Source organism: Oncorhynchus kisutch, linkage group LG6 (genome assembly GCF_002021735.2).
Source record: "Oncorhynchus kisutch isolate 150728-3 linkage group LG6, Okis_V2, whole genome shotgun sequence".
Lineage (NCBI taxonomy): Eukaryota > Metazoa > Chordata > Actinopteri > Salmoniformes > Salmonidae > Oncorhynchus > Oncorhynchus kisutch.
In genome coordinates this window covers 45398728-45419847 of record NC_034179.2, presented here as the reverse complement: position 1 = coordinate 45419847, position 21120 = coordinate 45398728, and the positions used below count along the sequence as shown (strand labels likewise).

Below are 21120 nucleotides of genomic sequence, written 5' to 3'. Positions count from 1 at the left end.
CACATATAATTTTAAAAATATGCATTAAGGTGTCTAACAGAATAAGTGTCAAAACCGAATGTAGACATTAATAAATGCATTTACATAAACTGCCGATTTTACAGGTTTTCCTACTTACAAAGCATGTAGAGGTCTGTAATTTGTATCATAGGTACACTTCAACTGTGAGAGACGGAATCTAAAACAAAAATCCAGAAAATCACATTGTATGATTTTTAAGTAATTAATTTGCATTGTATTGCATGACATAAGTATTTGATACATCAAAAAATCAGAACTTAATATTTGGTACAGAAACCTTTGTTTGCAATTAAAGAGATCATACGTTTCCTGTAGTTCTTGACCAGGTTTGCACACACTGCAGCAGGGATTTTGGCTCACTCCTCCATACAGACCTCCAGATCCTTCAGGTTTCGGGGCTGTCGATGGGCAATATGGACTTTCAGCTCCCTCCAAAGATGTTCTATTGGGTTCAGGTCTGGAGACTGGCTAGGCCACTCCAGGACCTTAAGATGCTTCTTACGGAGCCACTCCTTAGTTGCCCTGGCAGCAGGAAACGTATGATCTCTGTAATTGCAAACAAAGGTTTCTGTACCAAATATTAAGTTCTGCTTTTCTGATGTATCAATTACTTATGTCATGCAATAAAATGCAAATTAATTACTTAAAAATCATACAATGTGATTTTCTGGATTTTTGTTTTAGATTCCGCCTCTCACAGTTGAAGTGTACCTATGATAAAAATGACAGACCTCTACATGCTTTGTAAGTAGGAAACACTGCCGATTTAGCAGGTTATCAAATACTTGTCTCCCCACTGTATATTGCTTCCAAAAACTTTTTTTTGCTATGGAAGAGGAGTACCAAGATGGCTACGCACCCTGTCAGTCATCCAGAGTTTATTCACATCCCTGGGTAAACCCAGATCTCACTGCTACCAACACACCTTGTGTATCTTGTGTTTCTCCCCAAACTCCTCTCTATCCATCCATCCATCCATCCTCTGGAACTCAAACCTGTTTCTGTCCCTCTTTCTTTTCAGTCTTCACCCCAGTGGTACTAATATTAACACAGTGATTCTCAAATATGTTTTTCTTAATCTGACCACGTCATTTGTCACTGCGACCTTGCAGGAACTGGCCACAACCCAGCAGGAGGTCCGAAACCACTATTTGAGAAATACTGTGATTTAGAGTTGTGTTTAGAGTTTACACCAGGGGTCTTCAACCTTTTCTTGCCCAGTGACCCCGTCCCAGCAACCCAGGGACCCCCATCATATGTTATCAAAAAACTAAATGTGCATGTCTTGTCTTATCAGATAATGGCAATGAGATCAAGCCGTCCTTCATGAACTGACCCCTGTAAAATGGTATAGAATCAGCTTGGACCTTCTTTTAAAAAATATTTTCAGTCGTATTGTTATCAAAAACACCCCCATTAAGAAAATGAGAATTAAAAAACAGGTTCAGTCCCTGGTTCGACCGTGATCTGGCAGAGTTACTCCACCTCAAGAATCCCATTTCGCGAAAAGCTCGGCGCATGCATACTCGGACTGACTGGCTCTCATTCAGGCAAAATGAGAAAGGAGTGCACTCAAGCTATCCGGAAGCCGTCCAACATTTCCTCATCTCCCACCCCTTCTAATGCGACTAGTCCCGATGCTCCTCCCTCTTTTTCACCTCTCCCTTCAGGCAGTCACTGAGTCAGAGGTGCTAAAGGAGCTCCTTAAATTTGACCCCAAAAACATCTGGGTCAGATGGTTTAGATCCTTTCTTATTTAAGGTTGCAGCCCCTATCATCGTCACGCCTATCTCTGACCTTTTTAACCTGTCTCTCCTATCTGGGGAGGTTCCTATAGCTTGGAAGGCAGCCACTGTGGATTCTTTATATAGGGGAAGATCAAGCTGATCTTAACTGTTATAGGCCAATTTCTATTTTGCCCTTTTTATCAAGTTTTGGAAAAACAAATAAATGATCAACTGACTGGCTTTCTTGATGTCTATAGTATTCTCTCTCTCTCTGGTATGAAATCTGGTTTCCGCTCAGGTTATGGATATGTCACTGCAACCTTAAAGGTCCTAAATGATGTCACCATTGCCCTTGAAGCTAAGCAATGTTGTGCTGCTATTTTTATTGACTTGGCCAAAGCTTTTGATACGGTAGACCATTCCATTCTTGTGGGCCGACAAAGGAGTATTGGTGTCTCTGAGGGGTCTTTGGCCTGGTTTGCTAACTACCTCTCTCAAAGAGTGCAGTGTATAAAGTCAGAACATCTGCTGTCTTAGCCACTGCCTGTAACCAAGGGATTACCCCCGGGCTTGATCCTAGGCCACACGCGCTTCTCAATTTACATCAACAACAACAGCTCAGGCAGTAGGAATCTCTCATCCATTTATATACAGATGATAGTCTTATAGTCAGCTGGCTCCTCCCTGTATTTTCTGTTAAACGCTCTACAATAAAGCTTTCTTAGTGTCCAACAAGCTTTCTCTGCCCTTAACCTTCTTCTGAACACCTCCAAAACAAAGGTCATGTGGTTTGGTAAGAAGAATGCCCCTCTGAGGGTTTGGAGCTTGAGGAAGTCACCTCATACAAGTACTTGGGAGTATGGCTAGAGGGTGTACTGTCCTTCTCTCAACACATATCAAAGCTGCAGGCTAAGGTTAAATCTAGACTTGGTTTCCTCTATCGTAATCGCTCCTCTTTCACCCCAGCTGCCAAACTAACCCTGAGTCAGATGACCATCCTACCCATGCTAGATTACGGAGATATCATTTATAGATTGGTAGGTAAGGGTGCTCTAGAGTGGCTAGACATTCTTTACCATTCGGCCATCAGATTTGCCACCAATGCTCCTTATAGGACACATCACTGCACTCTATACTCCTCTGTAAACTGGTCATCTCTGTATACCCATCGCAAGACCCACTGGTTGATGCTTATTTATAAAACCCTCTTAGGTCTCATTCCCCCTATCTGAGATACCTACTGCAGCCCTTATCCTCCACATACAACACCCGTTCTGCCTGTCACATTCTGTTAAATGTCCCCAAAGCACACAAATCTCTTCAGTCAAAGACTCAATGATGGACACTTTTACTGACAGATGTGGCAGCTTCGCGTGATGTATTGTTGTCTCTACCTTCTTGCCTTTGTGCTGTTTTCTGTGCCCAATAATGTTTGTACCATGTTTTGTGCTGCTACTATGTTGTTGTCATGTGGTGTTGCTACCATGCTGTGTTGTCATGTGTTGCTGCTATTCTATGTTGTCATCTTAGGTGTCTCTTTATGCAGTGTTGTGGTGTCTCTCTTGTCGTGATGTGTGTTTTGTCCTATATTTTTCATTTTTAAGTCCCCGTTCCCACAGGAGTCCTTTTGCCTTTTGGTAGGCCATCATTATGAATAATAATTTGTTCTTAACTGACTCGCCTAGTTAAATAAAGGTTCAAAAATAAAATCAACATTTTTAAAATGAATACATTTGGTAGAGAGTTTTTCATTATTTTGACCTCCCCACATTAGAATTGGAAGTGTAATCTCTAGCATAGCCTATTAAAAAGGTAACTCCAAACACATTTTTGCTAAGAGCAGCTGTTAGCTGGTTAAACAAAGGTTAGCATGTGTTGGAAAAAAATGTATGTCCAAGTCAAAAAAGCTTACCAGCAACCAGTGGCACTTGCCGCACTGGTAGCCAATTTGCGGGTGCTGTTGTTCAATTGTCATTGTCATTCAATTTGTGGTATACATATTGATTCTTGAAGAATATGACTTATACATGGCAATCCTTTCATCCATAGCTCGGTCTATGAATTTTAGAGTGTTTGAATTTTCCCAGCCCCATCCCTCAGATTAGCAAACAAAGTGTCAGGGTCAGGTTGTTAAAATTACAAATGCATTGCTCTCTGTGTGTGTGTGTGTTGCCAGGGTATGGAGACCAGGAAGCGATCCCCTACTCTGAGTAGCCAGTTCAAGCTTTCTCTGGAGCTGCTGATGAGAACCCTCAATGTATGTCAGCCTTTCTTTGTCCGCTGCATCAAACCCAACGAGCTCAAGAAACCCATGGTGAGTCCAACCTGACACTAGTATAAAAGAGTGTGGGTGGGGGTGTATTTGCCTGTGTGTGTGCGTACATGTGTGTGTACATGCCTGTGTGTGTGCGTGTGATTGTGTGTGTGATTGCGTGCGTGCCTGTGTGTGTGTCACGATGTTCGTTTACCATTCCCTTACAGCTGTTCTCTTTAATCTGTCTGTGTGTCTGTCCATCTAGCTGTTTGACAGGGAGCTGTGTGTGCGTCAGCTGAGGTACTCTGGGATGATGGAGACCATTCGTATCAGACGCGCTGGTTACCCCATCAGATACACCTTCGGAGAGTTCGTAGACCGCTACCGTGTTCTCATGCCCGGAGTCAAACCTGCCAACAGACAGGTTAGCAGAGCTGGGCCCTGTCCATTAGGCACTAAACGAGAGAAAAAAAAACAGAATGAAACAAGGGCCTCCAATAAGAAACACTTGTTTTCTGTTAAAAAACGTTTTAGAACATCTGTTTTCTGTCCTAATGAACACAACCCTGCTGTCACTTTCGATTATATTACTATGTTCTGTTACTCTACTTCAGGATGGCTATTAGTTCATTTAGGTGTCATTCATTCCCTGGTGTTTTCTCATAGGATGACCTGAGAGGGACGTGTCAGAAGATAGTGGAGGCTGTTCTTGGACGAGATGACGACTGGGAGATTGGGAAGACCAAGATCTTTCTTAAGGTGACTAGATTTAATTGATTGCAAATCGACATATCATATTTTCACCTACATTGTTACACATATTACGATCAAATAAAGTGCACTCTCTCTCTCTCACTCCCACCGCTCTCCCTCTCCTTCTCAGGACCACCATGACATGCAGCTGGAGATAGACAGGGACAAGACCATCACTGACAAGGCCATCCTCATCCAAAAGGCTGTTAGAGGAATGAAGGAGAGGTGAGGAAGGAGGGAGTAGAGGGGAGGGTGAGCCTGGAAGGGACGGAGAAAGGGGGAGAGGAAAGAGGAGGGGCACGAGGGAGGGTGAGAAGGGGGGGAAAGGGGACATGCGGTGTTGGAGGGGTGGGGATTCCTTGAAGGATCCTCTTTAAGTTACGATCTTTGTTTTGTTTATCCATATTGTACTTAGGGACAACGTTTAACTTGTCCCTCATAGATCGAATTCAGATACTACCGTTGAATTGTCTTGACATTTCAATTCACAAATATTTAGTTTGAGAGCTTCAGTATTATATAATATGTTTCCATATGCACCTCTCCCCACCCCTCCCTCCCCCTGTGTCTTTTCCAGGACTAACTTCCTGAGGATGAGGAGGTCAGTGACACTCATTCAGAAGATGTGGCGCGGCTATCGGTGCAGGAAGGACTACAGTGCGGTGAGTTCTTCTATATCCATGATTACTGACATTTCACAACTGTCCATTTCTTGGATGGTTCACTTGGACATATCCCTGGGCAGGAATGACGTTTAGTCCCTTAATGAACACACCTTAAAAGACCGTCCCACAGTTATTGAATTGTGGGTTGTAGTTATGTTGCTATAACGTTATAGTTGTGTTATATTGGTGTAGTTATTTTGTTAGAATGTTTTATTGGTGTTTGAGAGTTTTGTTGGTGTCTCCTCTTCAGATGAGGGTCGGCTTCCTGCGCCTACAAGCCCTCTATAGAGCAAGAAAACTCTTTGTCACCTACCAATTGGCCAGGACTTGCGTCACTCAAATACAGGCCCGTTGCCGTGGTTTCATGGTGAGGCGGTCTTTTTGGAGGCAGCTGCATGCGGTGATCACCATCCAGGCATACGCCCGGGGCATGATCGCACGGAGGGTTACCCAGAGACTCAGGGCAGAGGTAGGATGCTACACTACTTATAGGCATATGCATACACACAGAGATAGACACAAAGCAAGGCAACGGGCCTAAAGTAAGGCCATTTAAATCTGATCAAATCAATCTTTATCCAACAGTGCAGTTCAAGAAGAGTTAAGAAAATATTACCAAATAAACTAATGTAAAAAATAATAAAAAGTAACACAATAACATAACAATAACGAGGCTATAAACAGGGGGTACCGGTACAGAGTCAGTGTGCGGGGATAGTTGAAGTCATTTGTACATCTAGGTAGGGGTGAAGTGACTGTGCACAGATAAACAGTAAGTAGGAGCAGTGTACAAAACAAATGGGGGGGGGGGGGGGTGTCAATGTAAATAGTCCATTAGCCATTTGATTAATTGTTCAGCAGTCTTATGGCTTGGGGGTAGAAGCAGTTAAGGAGCCTTTTGGTCCTAGACTTGGCACCCCGGTGCCGCTTGCCGTGCAGTAGCAGAGAAAACAGTCTATGACTTGAGTGACTGGAGTCTCTGACAATTTTATGGGCTTTCCGCCTATTATATAGGTACTGGATGGCAGGAAGCTTGGCCCACGTGATGTACTGGGCCGTACACACTACCCTCTGCAGGACCTTACGGTCAGATGCTGAGCAGTTGCCATACCAGGCGGTGATGCAACAGGTCAGGATGCTCTCGATGGTGCAGCTGTATAACATTTTGAAGATCTGGGGACCCATGCCAAATGTTTTCAATCTACTGAGGGGTTTTGTCGTGCCCTCTTCACAAGCGTCTTGGTTTGTTTGGACCATGATGGTTTGCTGGTGATGTGGACACCAAGGAACTTGAAACTCTCGACCCGCTGCACTACAACCCTGTCGATGTTAATGGGGGCCTGTTCGGCCACCTCTTTCCTGTAGTCCACGATCAGCTCCTTTGTCTTGATCACATTGAGGGAGAGGTTGTTGTCCTGGCACCAGACTGCCAGTTCTCTGACCTCCCCTCTTTAGGCTGTCTCATCGTTGTCGGTGATCAGACCAACCACTGTTGTGTCGTCAGCAAACTTAATGATGGTGTTGGAGTCGTGTTTGGCCACGCAGTCGTGGGTGAACAGGGAGTACAGGAAGGGTCTAAGTACAAACCCATGAGGGGCCCCAGTGTTGAAGATCAGCGTGGCAGATGTGTTGTTGCCTACCCTTAACACCTGGGGGTGACCCGTCAGGAAGTTCAGGATCCAGTTGCGGAGGGAGGTGTTTAGTCCCGGGGTCCTTTGCTTAGTGATGCACTTCGTGGGCACTATGGTGTTGAACGCTGAGCTGTAGTCAATGAACAACATTCTCACATAAGTGTTCCTTTTTTCCAGATGGGAAAGGGCATTGTGGAGTGCGATTGAGATTGCGTCATCTGTGGATCTTTTGGGGTGGTATGCAATCCGTCTGGCCCTGCAGCTTTATGTTGCTCACATCAGCTACCGAGAGCGTTACCACACAGTCACCCAGAACAGCTGGTGCTCTCGTGCATGCTTCGGTGTTGCTTGCCTCGAAGCGAGCATAAAAGGCATTTCGCTCGTCTGGTAGGCTCGCGTCACTGGGCAGCTCGCGTCTGGGTTTCCCTTTGTAGTCCGTAATAGTTTTCAAGCCCTGCCCCATCCGACGGGCGTCAGAGCCGGTGTAGTAGGATTCAATCTTAATCCTGTATTGACGCTTTGCTTGTTTGATGGTTCGTCTGAGGGCATAGCAGGATTTCTTCTAAGCATCCGGATTAGTGTCCTGCTCCTTGAAAGCGACAGTTCTAGCCTTTAGCTCGATGCGGATGTTGCATGTAGTCCATGGCTTCTGGTTTGGATATGTACATACAGTCACTGGGGAGGCGACATCGTCGATGCACTTATTGATGAAGCTGATGACTATTCTCCTCAATGCCATTGGATGAATCCCGGAACATATTCCAGTTTGTGCTAGCAAAACAGTTCTGTAGCGTAGCATCCGCGTCATCTGACCTCTTCCGTATTGAGTGAGTCTCTGGTACTTCCTGCTTTAGTTTTTGATTATAAGCAGGAATCAGGAGAATAGAATTATGGTCAGATTTGCCAAATGGAGGGCGGAGGAGAGCTTTGTATACAACTCTGTGTGTGGAGTAAAGGTGGTCTAGAGTTTTTTTCCCCTCTGGTTGCACATGTGACATGCTGGTAAAAACTTTGGTAAAACTTATTTAAGTATGCCTGCATTAAAGTCCCCGGCCACTAGGAGTGCCACTTCTGGATAAGCCTTTTCTTGTTTTCTTATGGCCTTATATAGTTGGTTGAGTGTGGCATTAGTGCCAGCATCGGTTTGTGGTGGTAAATAGACGGCTACGGATAATATAGATGAGAATTCTCTAGGTAGATAGTGTGGTCTACAGCTTATCATAAGGTACTCTCCCTCAGGTGAGCAATACCTTGAGACTTCTTTAATATTAGACATCGTGCACCAGCTGTTATTGCGAAAAAGACACGCATCCCCACCCCTCGTCTTACCAGCTTCTAGTAACATTTAAGAACATTTATGAGAATTTGTAAGTGATTAAACAACTCTCTCCCCCATTTCTTAGCACCGGCGGCGCCAAAAGGCAGAAGGCCAGCGTCTGGTCGAGGAGGAGCGCCTGAGGAACCAGATGACGGTGCGACGAGCGCGGGCCGAGGCCGAGAGGAGTCACAAGGAGCGCCTGGCCGAGCTGACCCGTCAGGAGGAGGAGAGGGAGATGGAGGCACGGGAGGAGGCACGGCGAAAGAAGGAGATGGTGGAACAGGTTCCTGAAGCACCTAATGGTTTACTTAGGGGCAAATCTTAACTTCCACTTTAGTCAAATTTTCACTTCGTCATGAATTGATGTTAAGTCACAAATTTGACTTAAATGTAAGTTATGATTTGTTCCATAAAGAGGTTATGTGGAGGTTTTGAAAGATTTCAACCAGAAGTAGCGCTCACAAGCTAAAATAGCCTATTAACTTCTTTGGGACTGGGGGGCAGTATTGAGTAGTTTGGATAATAAGATGCCTAGAGTAAACTACTCAGGCTCAAAAGCTGGAATATGCATTTAATTAGTAGATTTGGATAGATGACACTCTGAAGTTTCTAAAACTGTTTGAAGGATGTCTATGAGTATAACAGAACTCATATGGCAGGCAAAAACCTGACAAAAAATCCAACCAGGAAGTGGGAAATCTGAGGTTTGTAGTTTTCAAGTCATTGCATATGGGGTCATATTGCACTCCCCAAGGCTTCCACTAAATGTCAAGAGTCTTTAAAACCTTGTTTGAGGCTTCTATTGTGAAGGGGGGGAAGAATGAGAGCTGTTTCAACCAGGTGTCTGGCAGAGTGCCATGGGCTCTGTCTCGCGCACACCCGTGAGAGTTAGCTGCGTTCTATTGCATTTCCATAGACAAAGGAATTGTCCGGGTTGAAACATTGAAGATTTATGATAAAAACATCCTAAAGATAGATTATATACATCGTTTGACATGTTTCTACGAACTGTAATATAACTTTTTGGACTTTTCATGAGTTTGGATTTGTGAACTAAATGCGCGAACAAAAAGGAGGTATTTGGACATAAATTATGGACTTTATTGTGGAACTGGGATTCCTGGGAGTGCATTCTGATGAAGATCATCAAAGGTAAGTGAATATTTATAATGCTATTTCTGACTTCTGTTGACTCCACAACAATGGCGGGTACCTGTATGGCTTGTTTTTGTGTCTGAGCGCTGCACTCAGATTATTGCATGGTGTGCTTTTTCCATAAAGTTTTTTGGAAATCTGACACAGCGGTTGCATTAAGGAGAGGTTTATCTTAAATTTCCATGTAAAACACTTGTATCTTTTATCAATGTTTATTATGATTATTTCTGTAATTTGATGTGGCTCTCTGCACTTTCACTGGATGACAATGCATTTCTGAACATAAAACACCAATTTCAAATGAGGTTTTTGGACATAAAGATGAACTTTATCGAACAAAACACACATTTATTGTGTAACATGAAGTCCTGTGAGTGCCATCTGATGAAGATCTTCAAAGGTTAGTGATTCATTTAATCGCTATTTCTGACTTTTGTGAGGGCTCTCCTTGGCTGGAAAAAGGCTACCGTAATTGCTGGACTATTAAGCGCACCTGAATATAAACCGCACGCACTGAATTATTAAAAAATATGTATTGTGTACATAAATAAGCCGCACATGTCTATAAGCCGCAGGTGCCTACCGGTACATTGAAACAAATTAACTTTACACAGCCTTTAAACGAAACACGGCGTTGTAACAAAAATAAATAGGCTTTAACGAAACACGGCTTGTAACAAAAATTAAAACAGTAGCCTACCAAGAAAGTCATTGGTCACTATCTTCCTCCTCCTGTGCACTGAAACCACTGAAGTCATCTCCTTCGGTGTCGGAGTTGAATAGCCTCAGAATTGCTTCATCCGATGTTGGATCGTTTTCATTGTCGCTCTCGTCACTTTCATCCGGAGGCAAATACCCCGCTGAGCTCATGCTGCCCCTTCAACACGCAGCAGTCCAGCCTTTCGAAACCCGTTGATGATAGTGGATTTTTTGACAATGCTCCACGCTGTCAGGACCCACTGGCAGACTTGACCATAAGTTGCTCTTCGCCTGCGGCCCGTTTTAGTGAAGGATTTCTCCCCACTTGTCATCCAAGCCTCCCACTGAACAAGGAGCGCCACCTTAAATGCACGATTTACACTGATGTCGAGTGGCTGCAAATACTTTGGGCCATCTGCTTTTCTTCCCTCTGAAAGCTTTTGTTTTCTTTTTGCACTGAGTCAGTTCCTCACGCTGCTGTTTCCAACGTCTTATCATCGACTCATTAAGGCCAAGCTCCCGTGCAGCAGCTCTATTTCCTTTTCCAACAGCCAGATCGATCGCCTTCAACTGGAAAGCTGCATCATATGTATTTCTCCGTGTCTTTGCCATGATGAGGGTGACAAAATTACTACCGTAATCAGAATGATGGGAAGTTTGAGCGCGCTCGATTTACGTCACATTATGTGACGGTGCTCCGTTTTTTGGCGGCATGAATCTTGTGAAAGCGGGAAAAATCCATAAATTAGCCACGTCATTGTATAAACCGCAAGGTTCAAAGTGTGGGAATAAAGTAGCGGCTTATAGTCCGGAAATTACGGTATATGGTTTTCTGTGACTAGGTGCTGGCCTAACATAATCGTTTGATGTGCTTTTGCCGTAAAGCCTATTTGAAATTGGACACTGTGGCTGGATTTACAATAAGTTTATCTTTAAAATGGTGTAAAATACTTATATTTTTGAGGAATTTTAATTATGGTATTTCTGTTGTTTTGAATTTGGCGCCCTGCAATTTCACTGGCTGTTGGCGAGGTGGGACGCTAGCGTCCAACATATCCCAGAGATGTTAATTAACCTATTCAATATTACTACTACCCAATATCTTGTCTTTAGTTTAGTTTATCTGGTAAACTTTCATATCGTACTCTGTTGACTTACGTTTTTACTATTGACATGATCAATGTATTACCCATTTTGGTTCTCTTCCTCACCTGCATATGCAATAGTCAGTCCCAGATCGGTTCATGCTGTCCAAGCTACACATAGAGTACCCTGTGTTACAGTGGGACAAAAAAGTATTTAGTCAGCCACCAATTGTGCAAGTTCTCCCACTTAAAAAGATGAGAGAGGCCTGTAATTTTCATCATAGGTACACTTCAACTATGACGGACAAAATGAGAAAGAAGATTCCTGAAAATCACATTGTAGGATTTTTAATGAATTTATTTGCAAATTATGGTGGAAAATAAGTATTTGGTCAATAACAAAAGTTTATCTCAATACTTTGTTATATACTCTTTGTTGGCAATGACAGAGGTCAAACGTTTTCTGTAAGTCTTCACAAGGTTTTCACACACTGTTGCTGGTATTTTGGCCCATTCCTCCATGCAGATCTCCTCTAGAGCAGTGATGTTTTGGGGCTGTTGCTGGGCAACACAGACTTTCAACTCCCTCCAAATATTTTCTATGGTGTTGAGATCTGGAGACTGGCTAGGCCACTCCAGGACCTTGAAATGCTTCTTACGAAGGCACTCCTTCGTTGCGCGGGCGGTGTGTTTGGGATCATTGTCATGCTGAAAGACCCAGCCACGTTTCATCTTCAATGCCCTTGCTGATGGAAGGAGGTTTACACTCAAAATCTCACGATACATGGCCCCATTCATTCTTTCCTTTACACGGACCAGTCGTCCTGGTCCCTTTGCAGAAAAACCAGCCCCAAAGCATGATGTTTCCACCCCCATGCTTCACAGTAGGTATGGTGTTCTTTGGATGCAATTCAGCACTCTTTGTCCTCCAAACATGACGAGTTGAGTTTTTACCAAAAAGTTATATTTTGGTTTCATCTGACCATATGACATTCTCCCAATCTTCTTCTTGATCATCCAAATGCTCTCTAGCAAACTTCAGACGGGCCTGGACATGTACTGGCTTAAGCAGGGGGACACATCTGGCACTGCAGGATTTGAGTCCCTGGCGGCGTAGTGTGTTACTACTGATGGTAGGCTTTGTTACTTTGGTCCCAGCTCTCTGCAGGTCATTCACTAGGTCCCCCCGTGTGGTTCTGGGATTTTTGCTCACCATTCTTGTGATCATTTTGACCCCAGATCGAGGGAGATTATCAGTGGTCTTGTATGTCTTCCATTTCCTAATAATTGCTCCCACAGTTGATTTCTTCAAACCAAGCTGCTTACCTATTGCAGATTCAGTCTTCCCAGCCTGGTGCAGGTCTACAATTTTGTTTCTGGTGTCCTTTTGACAGCTCTTTGGTCTTAGCCATAGTGGAGTTTGGAGTGTGACTGCTTGAGGTTGTGGACAGGTGTCTTTTATACTGATAAGTTCAAACAGGTACCATTAATACAGGTAACGAGTGGAGGACAGAGGAGCCTCTTAAAGAAGAAGTTACAGAAATCTTGCTTGTTTGTAGGTGACCAAATACTTATTTTCCACCATAATTTGCAAATAAATTCATTAAAAATCCTACAATGTGATTTTTTTTCTTCTAATTTTGTCTGTCATAGTTGAAGTGTACCTATGATGAACATTACAGGCCTCTCTCATCTTTTTAAGTAGGATAACTTGCACAATTGGTGGCTGACTAAATACTTTTTTTGCCCCATTGTATATGTTTGATGTTGTCCTTTGTTTTTACTCTGTGCCTATAACTCAACCTCAACCCAACAGGTGGAGCGAGAGAGGCAGCAGCCGGTGGACCACTCAGACATGGTGGACCAGATGTTTGGCTTCCTGGGGAACACAGGGGCACTGCCCAATTTGGAGGGACAGGGGCCGGCCGGCTTCGAGGTGAGATGGGGGGTTAGGGGGGGTGGTGGGGAGTAGGGCAGTAGATACTGTCTGTGTAGGTACAGTGGAGTATGTGCAAGGGGTAGGGGTATAGATGTAATGGGTATGGGTTTAGATGTAGGATGTGTGTGTCTGTGTGCCTTGATGTATATGTCTGTCTGTGTGCGTGGGTGGGTCGGGGGATGCACCAGCCTGTATCCCTGCCTCCATGTGTGCCTCACTGGCTCACTGGCACACACACCCGCAGCCTCCGCAAGGACCCCCCCCCCCCAAACAGCTCTCATCAGGGTCAACTACACCCTTATTCATGTCCTCATTACATGTAGTGCCACAAGACCACAAGACCTCTGTTCTGCTACATATGTTTAAACAATGGAAGTATTTCTAGAAAAAATATAGAAAAATGCTGGAACTCTTAATAGTGCTATAAACCAAAACAAAAATAAGTTTTGAGATTTGTATTACAGATTTGTTCAAATTAAACAGCAAAGGCCTTTAAACACTTGTTGGAGAATAATTGTAAAAATGAAATGCCTTATGGTGTCTGGCAGAGTTGACATAAATCCAGTTAGTTGCACTTTACGATTTAAAAAAAGTATAATTAGGAGGCTGATACTTTGGTCTATCAAAATATATATTTAAAATGTTGTCCATATTTTTGTGGAAAATGTTGAGATTTTCTCATCTTTCCAGAATCCCTGAGCTCTAAAAGAGCAACATTTTCTCTCCAGCTCACGGCACAATATGTAAAATAACATGAGATTAGCTATAAAATGTACATTTCTCTCCCCCATGGCAAAACAAGATCCTTTTCTCAGACCTCAAAAAAATTGTATCAGTGTAAAACTGCACTATGCCACTGGTGTGCCTGTGTGTGTGTGTGCGCACATGTGCCTCTTTGCGTGCCTGCGACCCTCCCTCTGTGCATGTCTCTGTGTCTGTTTACATGGGTGTGTTGTAGGACCTGGAAGTGGCTCTGCGGGCCGAGGAGGAGGAGGATTTAGACGAAGCTCTCCCTCTGCCTGACGACGAGAAAGAGGACCTGTCTGAGTACAAGTTCTCCAAGTTCGCCACCATGTACTTCCAGGGCACCACCACACACAAATACGTGCGGCGCCCGCTCAAGCAGCCTCTGCTCTTCCATGAGGATGAGGGTGACCAGCTGGTGAGTTGACCTCTTATTTCTGACCTTTTACCAATCGTGTGTGTGTTCGCCATTGTGGTCCTACAGCTTTGCAAATGAGCCCTGAGTCATGAGTGTCTAACTGAATATTACCTTAACCCCACTAAGGCTACCCCCCCCACACACACAATCAATTTCAGATCATTTGGGCACGAAATTAAGAACATGCTAATACCTAACTGAACTTTTGTGTGTGGAGGGGGGGGGGCAAACATACTAAAGTTAACATTTGGTGACTGCAGCCAGTTAAACCAAACCAAAGATGGCTGTCTGTCCAAATACTGCTTACTGGGTCAGGAATCCAATACAGACAGTGCCTTACACAATTATTCAGACCTCTTGTTCCCCAATGCTGGAAGGAGGGCCCGAGTGGAAAAAGTTTGGGAATCCCTGTATTAAACTACCAATACACATCAAAGATGAATTGAGCTGCAGAACAGGAATGAAACTGCTCAGGGATGGCCATTGGTGATTTAAAAATGGCTACAGAGTTTAATGGCTGTAATGGGAGAAAACTGAGGACGGATCAACAACATTGTAGTGTCTCCACAATAATGACCTAACGGAGTGAAAACAAAAAAACAAATATACAGAATACAAATATTTGAAAACATACATTTTGTATGCAACAAGGCACTAACTGCTTCCTTATTTTCAAGCATGGTGGTGTCTGCATCATGGTATGGGTATGCTTGACATCAGCAGATACTGGGTTGTCAGGATGAAAAGAAACGGGATGGAGCTAAGCACAGGCAAAAAAAAAAAAAAATCTGTCGGCTTTACACCAGAGACTGGGAGAGGAATTCACCTTTCAGCACGACAATAACCTACAACACACACAAGGCCAAACTTACACTGGAGTTGCTTACCAAGAAGACAGTGAATTGCTCCTGAGGGGCCAATTTACACCTTTTACTTAAATCTGCTTGAATATCTATGGCAAGACTTGAAAATTGCTATCCATCCATGATCACCAACATCTGACAGAGCTTGAAGAATTTTGAAAATAATAATGGGCAAATATTGCACAATGCAGGTGTGCAAAGTTCTTATAGACTTACCCAAGAAGACTCAACAGCTGTAATCGATGCCAAAGTTGTGACTAGTATGTATTGACTCAGGGAGCAAAATACTATAATATGTATATAATATATGTATACTATATGTATATAATATATGTATGTATATATATATATTATATATATATATGTGTGTAATATATATATACATATATGTACAGTCGGGCAAAAAAGTATTTAGTCAGCCACCAATTGTGCAAGTTCTCCCACTTAAAAAGATGAGAGAGGCCTGTAAATTTTCATCATAGGTACACTTCAACTATGACAGACAAAATGGAGAGAAAAAAATCCAGAAAATCACATTGTAGGATTTTTTATGAAATTATTTGCAAATTATGGCGGAAAATAAGTATTTGGTCACCTACAAACAAGCAAGATAGGTTTTTAGAATTTTTTGCAAATATATACAAAAAATAAAAAATGAGTATAAGTATTCAGACCCTTTACTCAGTACTTTGTTAAAGCATCTTTGGCAGCGATTACAGCCTCAAGTCTTCTTGGGTATAACGCTGCAAGCTTGGCACACTTGCTTTTGGAGAATTTCTCCCATTCTTCTCAACAGATCCTTTCTGTCAGGTTGGATGGGGAGCGTAGCTGCACAGTTATTTTCAGGTCTCTTTACAGATGTTCGATAAGGTTCAAGTCCGAGCTCTGGCTGGGCCACTCAATGACAATAAGAGACTTGTCCAGATGCCACTCCTGCATTGTCTTGGCTGTGTCCTTAGGGTCGTTGTTTGGTTGGAAGGTAATCCTTCCTTCCAGTCTGTGATCCTGAGCGCTTTGGAGCAGGTTTTCATCAAGGATCACTCTGTACTTTGCTCCGTTCATCTTTCCCTCGATCCTGACTAGTCTCCCAGTCCCTGCAGCTGAAAAACATCCCCACAGCATAATGCTGCCACCACCATCGCTTCACCGTAGGGATGGTGCCAGGTTTCCTCCGGATGTGACTCTTGGCATTCAGGCCAGAGTTCTCTAGGTACCTTTTGGCAAACTCCAAGTGGGCTGTCATGTGCCTTTTACTGAGGATTGGCTTCCTTCTGACCACCCTATCATGAAGGCCTGATTGGTGGAGTGCTGCAAAGATGGTTGTCCTTCTGGAAGGTTCTCCCATCTCCACAGATGAACTCTGGAGCTCTGTCAGAGTGACCATCGGGTTCTTGGTCACCTCCCTGACCAAGGTCCTTCTCCTACGATTGCTCAGTTTGGCTGAGTGGCCAAACTTCTTCCTTTTAAGAAATATGGAGGCCACTGTGTTCTTGGGGACCTTCGATGTTGCAGAAATGTTTTGGTACCCATCCCAAGATCTGAGCCTAGACGCAATCCTGTCTCTGAGCTCTACGGACAATTCATTCGACCTCATGGCTTGTTTTTTTCTCTGACATACACTGTCAACTGTGGGACCTTGTATAGACAGATGTGTGCCTTTCCAAATCACGTCCAATCAATTTCATTTACCACAGGTGGACTCCAATCAATTTGTAGAAACATCTCAAGGATGATCAATGGAAACAGGATGCACCTGAACTAAAATGCTAGTTTCATAGAAAAGTGTCTGAATACTTATGTAAATAAAATACAAATATTTCTGTTTAAAAAATATCAACATTTATCATAAATGTCAGAAACTGTTTTCTCTGTGTTATTATAGGGTATTGTGTGTAGAGTGATGAGCAAAAACATTAATTTAATCAATTTTAGAATAAGGCTGTAACGTAACAAAATGTGTAAAAAGGGAAGGGGTCTAAATACTTTCCGAATGCACTATAATTGAGCAATTTGGCCAAACAATCTCTTGAAAACCAATCCCAATCCCCCCATCCCCCAGGCAGCCCTTGCGGTATGGATCACGGTGCTGAGGTTCATGGGGGACCTGCCTGAACCGAAGTACCACACCGCCATCAGTGACGGCTCAGAGAAGATCCCCGTCATGACCAAGATCTACGAGACGCTGAGCAAGAGGACCTACAAGAGAGAGCTGCAGGAGCTCCAGACTGTGGAGGGAGAGGTGAGGGTGAGCGCCGAAGTGAAGCCTCCCCTAGGTACAGATTCAGGATCAGCTTCCCCTCTCCTAAAGATAGTTGAGACAAGGGATAGAATGTGGGTGGGAAGAGTGGGGGAGGGGGTAAAGGGGAGATAAATGAGTGAGAAGAGGAGAGAGAGTGTGGTGGGGTGGGTAGAGAAGGGATGAAAGGGAGGACGCAAGAAAATGTGGGGTTGAGGAGTCTGGGGGAGGTGTGCAAAAAGGTGTTTGTGATTTTTTTTGGGCCCAAATTTGAATGTTGTGAAAAGTCTTTGCAACTTCTAGCGCGCGTTTACTGTGAACACTAAGGTTGTACTCGCTTTAAGTTACAGTTTTAACAGTGGTCAAGTAGACTACGGTGGCTATTTGATCATACTGCAGGCCTACCAGAGTGGCCTTCCATCAGAAACAATGGAGAAAATGCAGCCCATTAAATTTTAACATGGAAATAGCTGTTCTATCATTCAGCCTACAGTAGCATCCAAAGTGTGATTTTCAATATAGGCCTACATTCCATGAGGGCTGTATTGAACACAGGGCTTGACATTAACCTGTTTATCCACTTGTCCTTCAGACAAGGAGGTAACTGAAAATGATGTTCTAATCAAATGTTATTTGTCACATGTGCCGAATACAGGTGTAGACCTTACCATGAAATGCTTACTTACAAGTCCTTAACCAACAATGCAGTTCAAGAAATAGAGTTGAGAAAATATTTCTTAAATAAACTAAAGTAAAAAATAAGATAAAAAATAACACAATAAAATAACAATAACGAGGCTATATATGAGGGGTACCGGTACGGAGTCAATGTGCGGGGGTACAGGTTAGTCGAGATAATTTGTACATGTAGGTAGGGGTAGAGTGATTAGCAGTCTTATGGCTTGATGGTAGAAGCTGTTAAGAAGCCTTTTGGACCTAGACTTGGCACTCCGGTATCGCTTGCTGTGCGGTAGCAGAGAGAACAGTATATGACATGGGTGACTGCGATCTTTTAACATGTTTTGAGCTTTCCTCTAATACCGCCTAGTATGTAGGTCCTGGATGGCAGGAAGCTTGGCCCAAGTGATGTACTGGGCCATACGCACTACCCTCTGTAGTGCCTTACGGTCGGATGCCGAGCAGTTGCCATACCAGGCGGTGATGCAACAGGTCAGGATGCTCTCAATGGTGCAGTTGTAGAACTTTTTGAGGATATGGGGACCCATGCCAAATCTTTTCAGTCTGCTGAGGGGGAAACTGTGTTGTCGTGCCCTCTTCACGACTGTTGGTGTGTTTGGACCATGATAGTTTGTTGGTGATGTGGACACCAAGGAACTTTAAACTCTCAACCTGCTCCGCTGTTGGGTTATTTGATGCAAGAAACCACTTTGCAAAATAAAATGCATTATTATTCCCATACCATTATTACACAGAATCAGACAAATTATGCTACTCTCTGCCTATTGGCTACTTAGCTTATTCAAGTCTGTCTCAAAATACAACACTGCCACCTTTAAGAAAGAAAAAAAAGATCTATACCTGACTTGCTTTTCAAAGATGTCTAGAAATGTACACGTTTTGTGCTCTTGTAGGAAGCAATTACTCCCCTATTTCTGACTACAAATGATCTATAACTGGGCTAATAACTCACTAACTAACAAAGTATATGAACAAAATGTGCATATTGGCCTACTGCAGCTCTGATTGTTTATGCCGCACTGGTCTGTATAGAGTACGTGTTGAGTAGTGCGTGCCAATACAATAGAATCCTACTCTGATGCTTTCTGCCTACAACAAATCTCTTGCCTACAGTAGTTTGTTTTGTTTCTGTATGTTACATTGAAAGTGGTTAATATTGCGTTGATTCGATCACAATTGCCACAGTAGAGGGAAAAGTTGATAGTCTTAACTGGGAAAACACTAGAACAGTGGTCACAAACCTTTTGAGTCAAAATCCGTTTGAGTCAAAGTGCAAGTCGAGATCTACAACTCAGATTTTTTTTACAATGACTTAAAAACATACGCCAAATGCAGCATTAACCAATTAAAAACAGTACTGTAGCAATGATGTTTGTAAAGTAGGCTATAGGCCCAAATCATTATTACCGCATATTGGTTTTGCTTGAATTGCCCTGCCAATAAATTGTTGTTCAGGATAAAAATATATATATATTTCCAAATTTGAGGTAGGCTATATGATCACACAGGTAATAGATCAGTTGTTGTATTACTTGTGAACAGTGGCACCCGTCATTCAGGTCAGGTGGGGCTAAGCCTTACCTGTTTTGATCCCTACATTTTTAGCAAAAAAAATATATAAAAAAGTTTTGCATGTCACATATCAGTTGGCAAACAATGTATAAAAAATAATAGATATACAGTGGGGCAAAAAAGTATTTAGTCAGCCACCAATTGTACAAGTTTTCCCACTTAAAAAGACGAGAGAAGCCTGTAATTTTCATCATAGGTACACTTCAACTATGACAGACAAAATGAGAAAATAAATCCAGAAAATCACATTGTAGGATTTTTAATACATTTATTTACAAATTATGGTGGAAAATAAGTAAAGTATAAGTATATGTGTAGATTGATGGGGGGGGGGACGACGACAATTACAGCCTTATTCTAAAAATGGGTTTAACAAAATGTGGAAAAAGAAAAGGGGTCTGATACTTTCCGAATGCACTGTATTAGCAGAACACTGCTTGTACAGTATTATGTGATGGATGGTTTATTCTATATCACACTGTTACACTTTGTTTAGAATATCTACAGAAGTTCAGCAATTGCAATCTTCTTATATTACTCTGTATGCTACTCAGTTTGAGAAGAGGGCCCTCCTGCATCTCACATCTGATTGTATTTATTGAACTCTGCCTGCTGGACCCATAAGGCAAACTCTGTCACATCCAGGATGGAGTGTCATGCACTCCACCACTTCTGCCACCTGACTGCACATGTCCATAACATTCAGGGGTGATTTTAGCATGTAAATCTTGCAGGGGCTAACTAAACATATTTTTTTTTATGGAAGCCGCTACACAACACTAAAGAATACATTCATTGCACTATAACGTGACAAACGGTGCCCACAAACTGTTTTGGCCTACATAAAGCTGTCCCAACAGCAGGGATATTACATAATTTATGCAGCAGCATACATTACATTTTTGGACTCACCTTGCTGTGCTGTGTTCCCCTGAATAGGAAAGTGGTGCGACGGTCCTTCTTGTGAGCTCTAGATAGAGGCCCAAATTCCAAGTTGGATGACAGTTCAAAATTATTTTCTGTATTTACCCAGTTCCCAGTTGTCTTGAACTCACTGAAGTCTTAGGTTTCCCAGTTCCGAGTTTCCAGTTGTTTTGAACGTGGCAGAAGTCATGCTGGATTGACAGCATGACCAATGTATTAAAACCTTTCTGGCTCATGGCGTTATCCACTTTTTGGTGATATCCAATTTGTTGTTACGATTTTGTCTCATCGCTGCAACTCCCTCACGGACTCGGCGAAGGTCGAGAGCCAAGCCACACTACTTTTTGACACACTGCTCGCTTAACCCGGAAGCCAGCCTCACCAATGTGTCGGAGGACACTATCGAATTGACGACCG

At 43.0% G+C, this 21120-nt stretch overlaps 1 protein-coding gene across 2 annotated transcripts in view; it reads left to right on the top strand.

Annotated features, from left to right (window-relative positions):
* LOC109892904 (unconventional myosin-VIIa) overlaps positions 1 to 21120 on the top strand; it is an 85459-nt gene that overhangs the window by 33518 nt on the left and 30821 nt on the right. For both annotated transcript variants that reach the window (XM_020485770.2, XM_031826790.1), the window contains 10 exons: positions 3925 to 4062; positions 4268 to 4426; positions 4669 to 4761; positions 4886 to 4980; positions 5333 to 5417; positions 5671 to 5889; positions 8455 to 8652; positions 13125 to 13244; positions 14206 to 14409; positions 17332 to 17511. In XM_020485770.2, the coding sequence (XP_020341359.1) occupies positions 3925 to 4062; positions 4268 to 4426; positions 4669 to 4761; positions 4886 to 4980; positions 5333 to 5417; positions 5671 to 5889; positions 8455 to 8652; positions 13125 to 13244; positions 14206 to 14409; positions 17332 to 17511 (1491 nt within the window). The remainder of the gene's footprint in view (positions 1 to 3924; positions 4063 to 4267; positions 4427 to 4668; positions 4762 to 4885; positions 4981 to 5332; positions 5418 to 5670; positions 5890 to 8454; positions 8653 to 13124; positions 13245 to 14205; positions 14410 to 17331; positions 17512 to 21120) is intronic.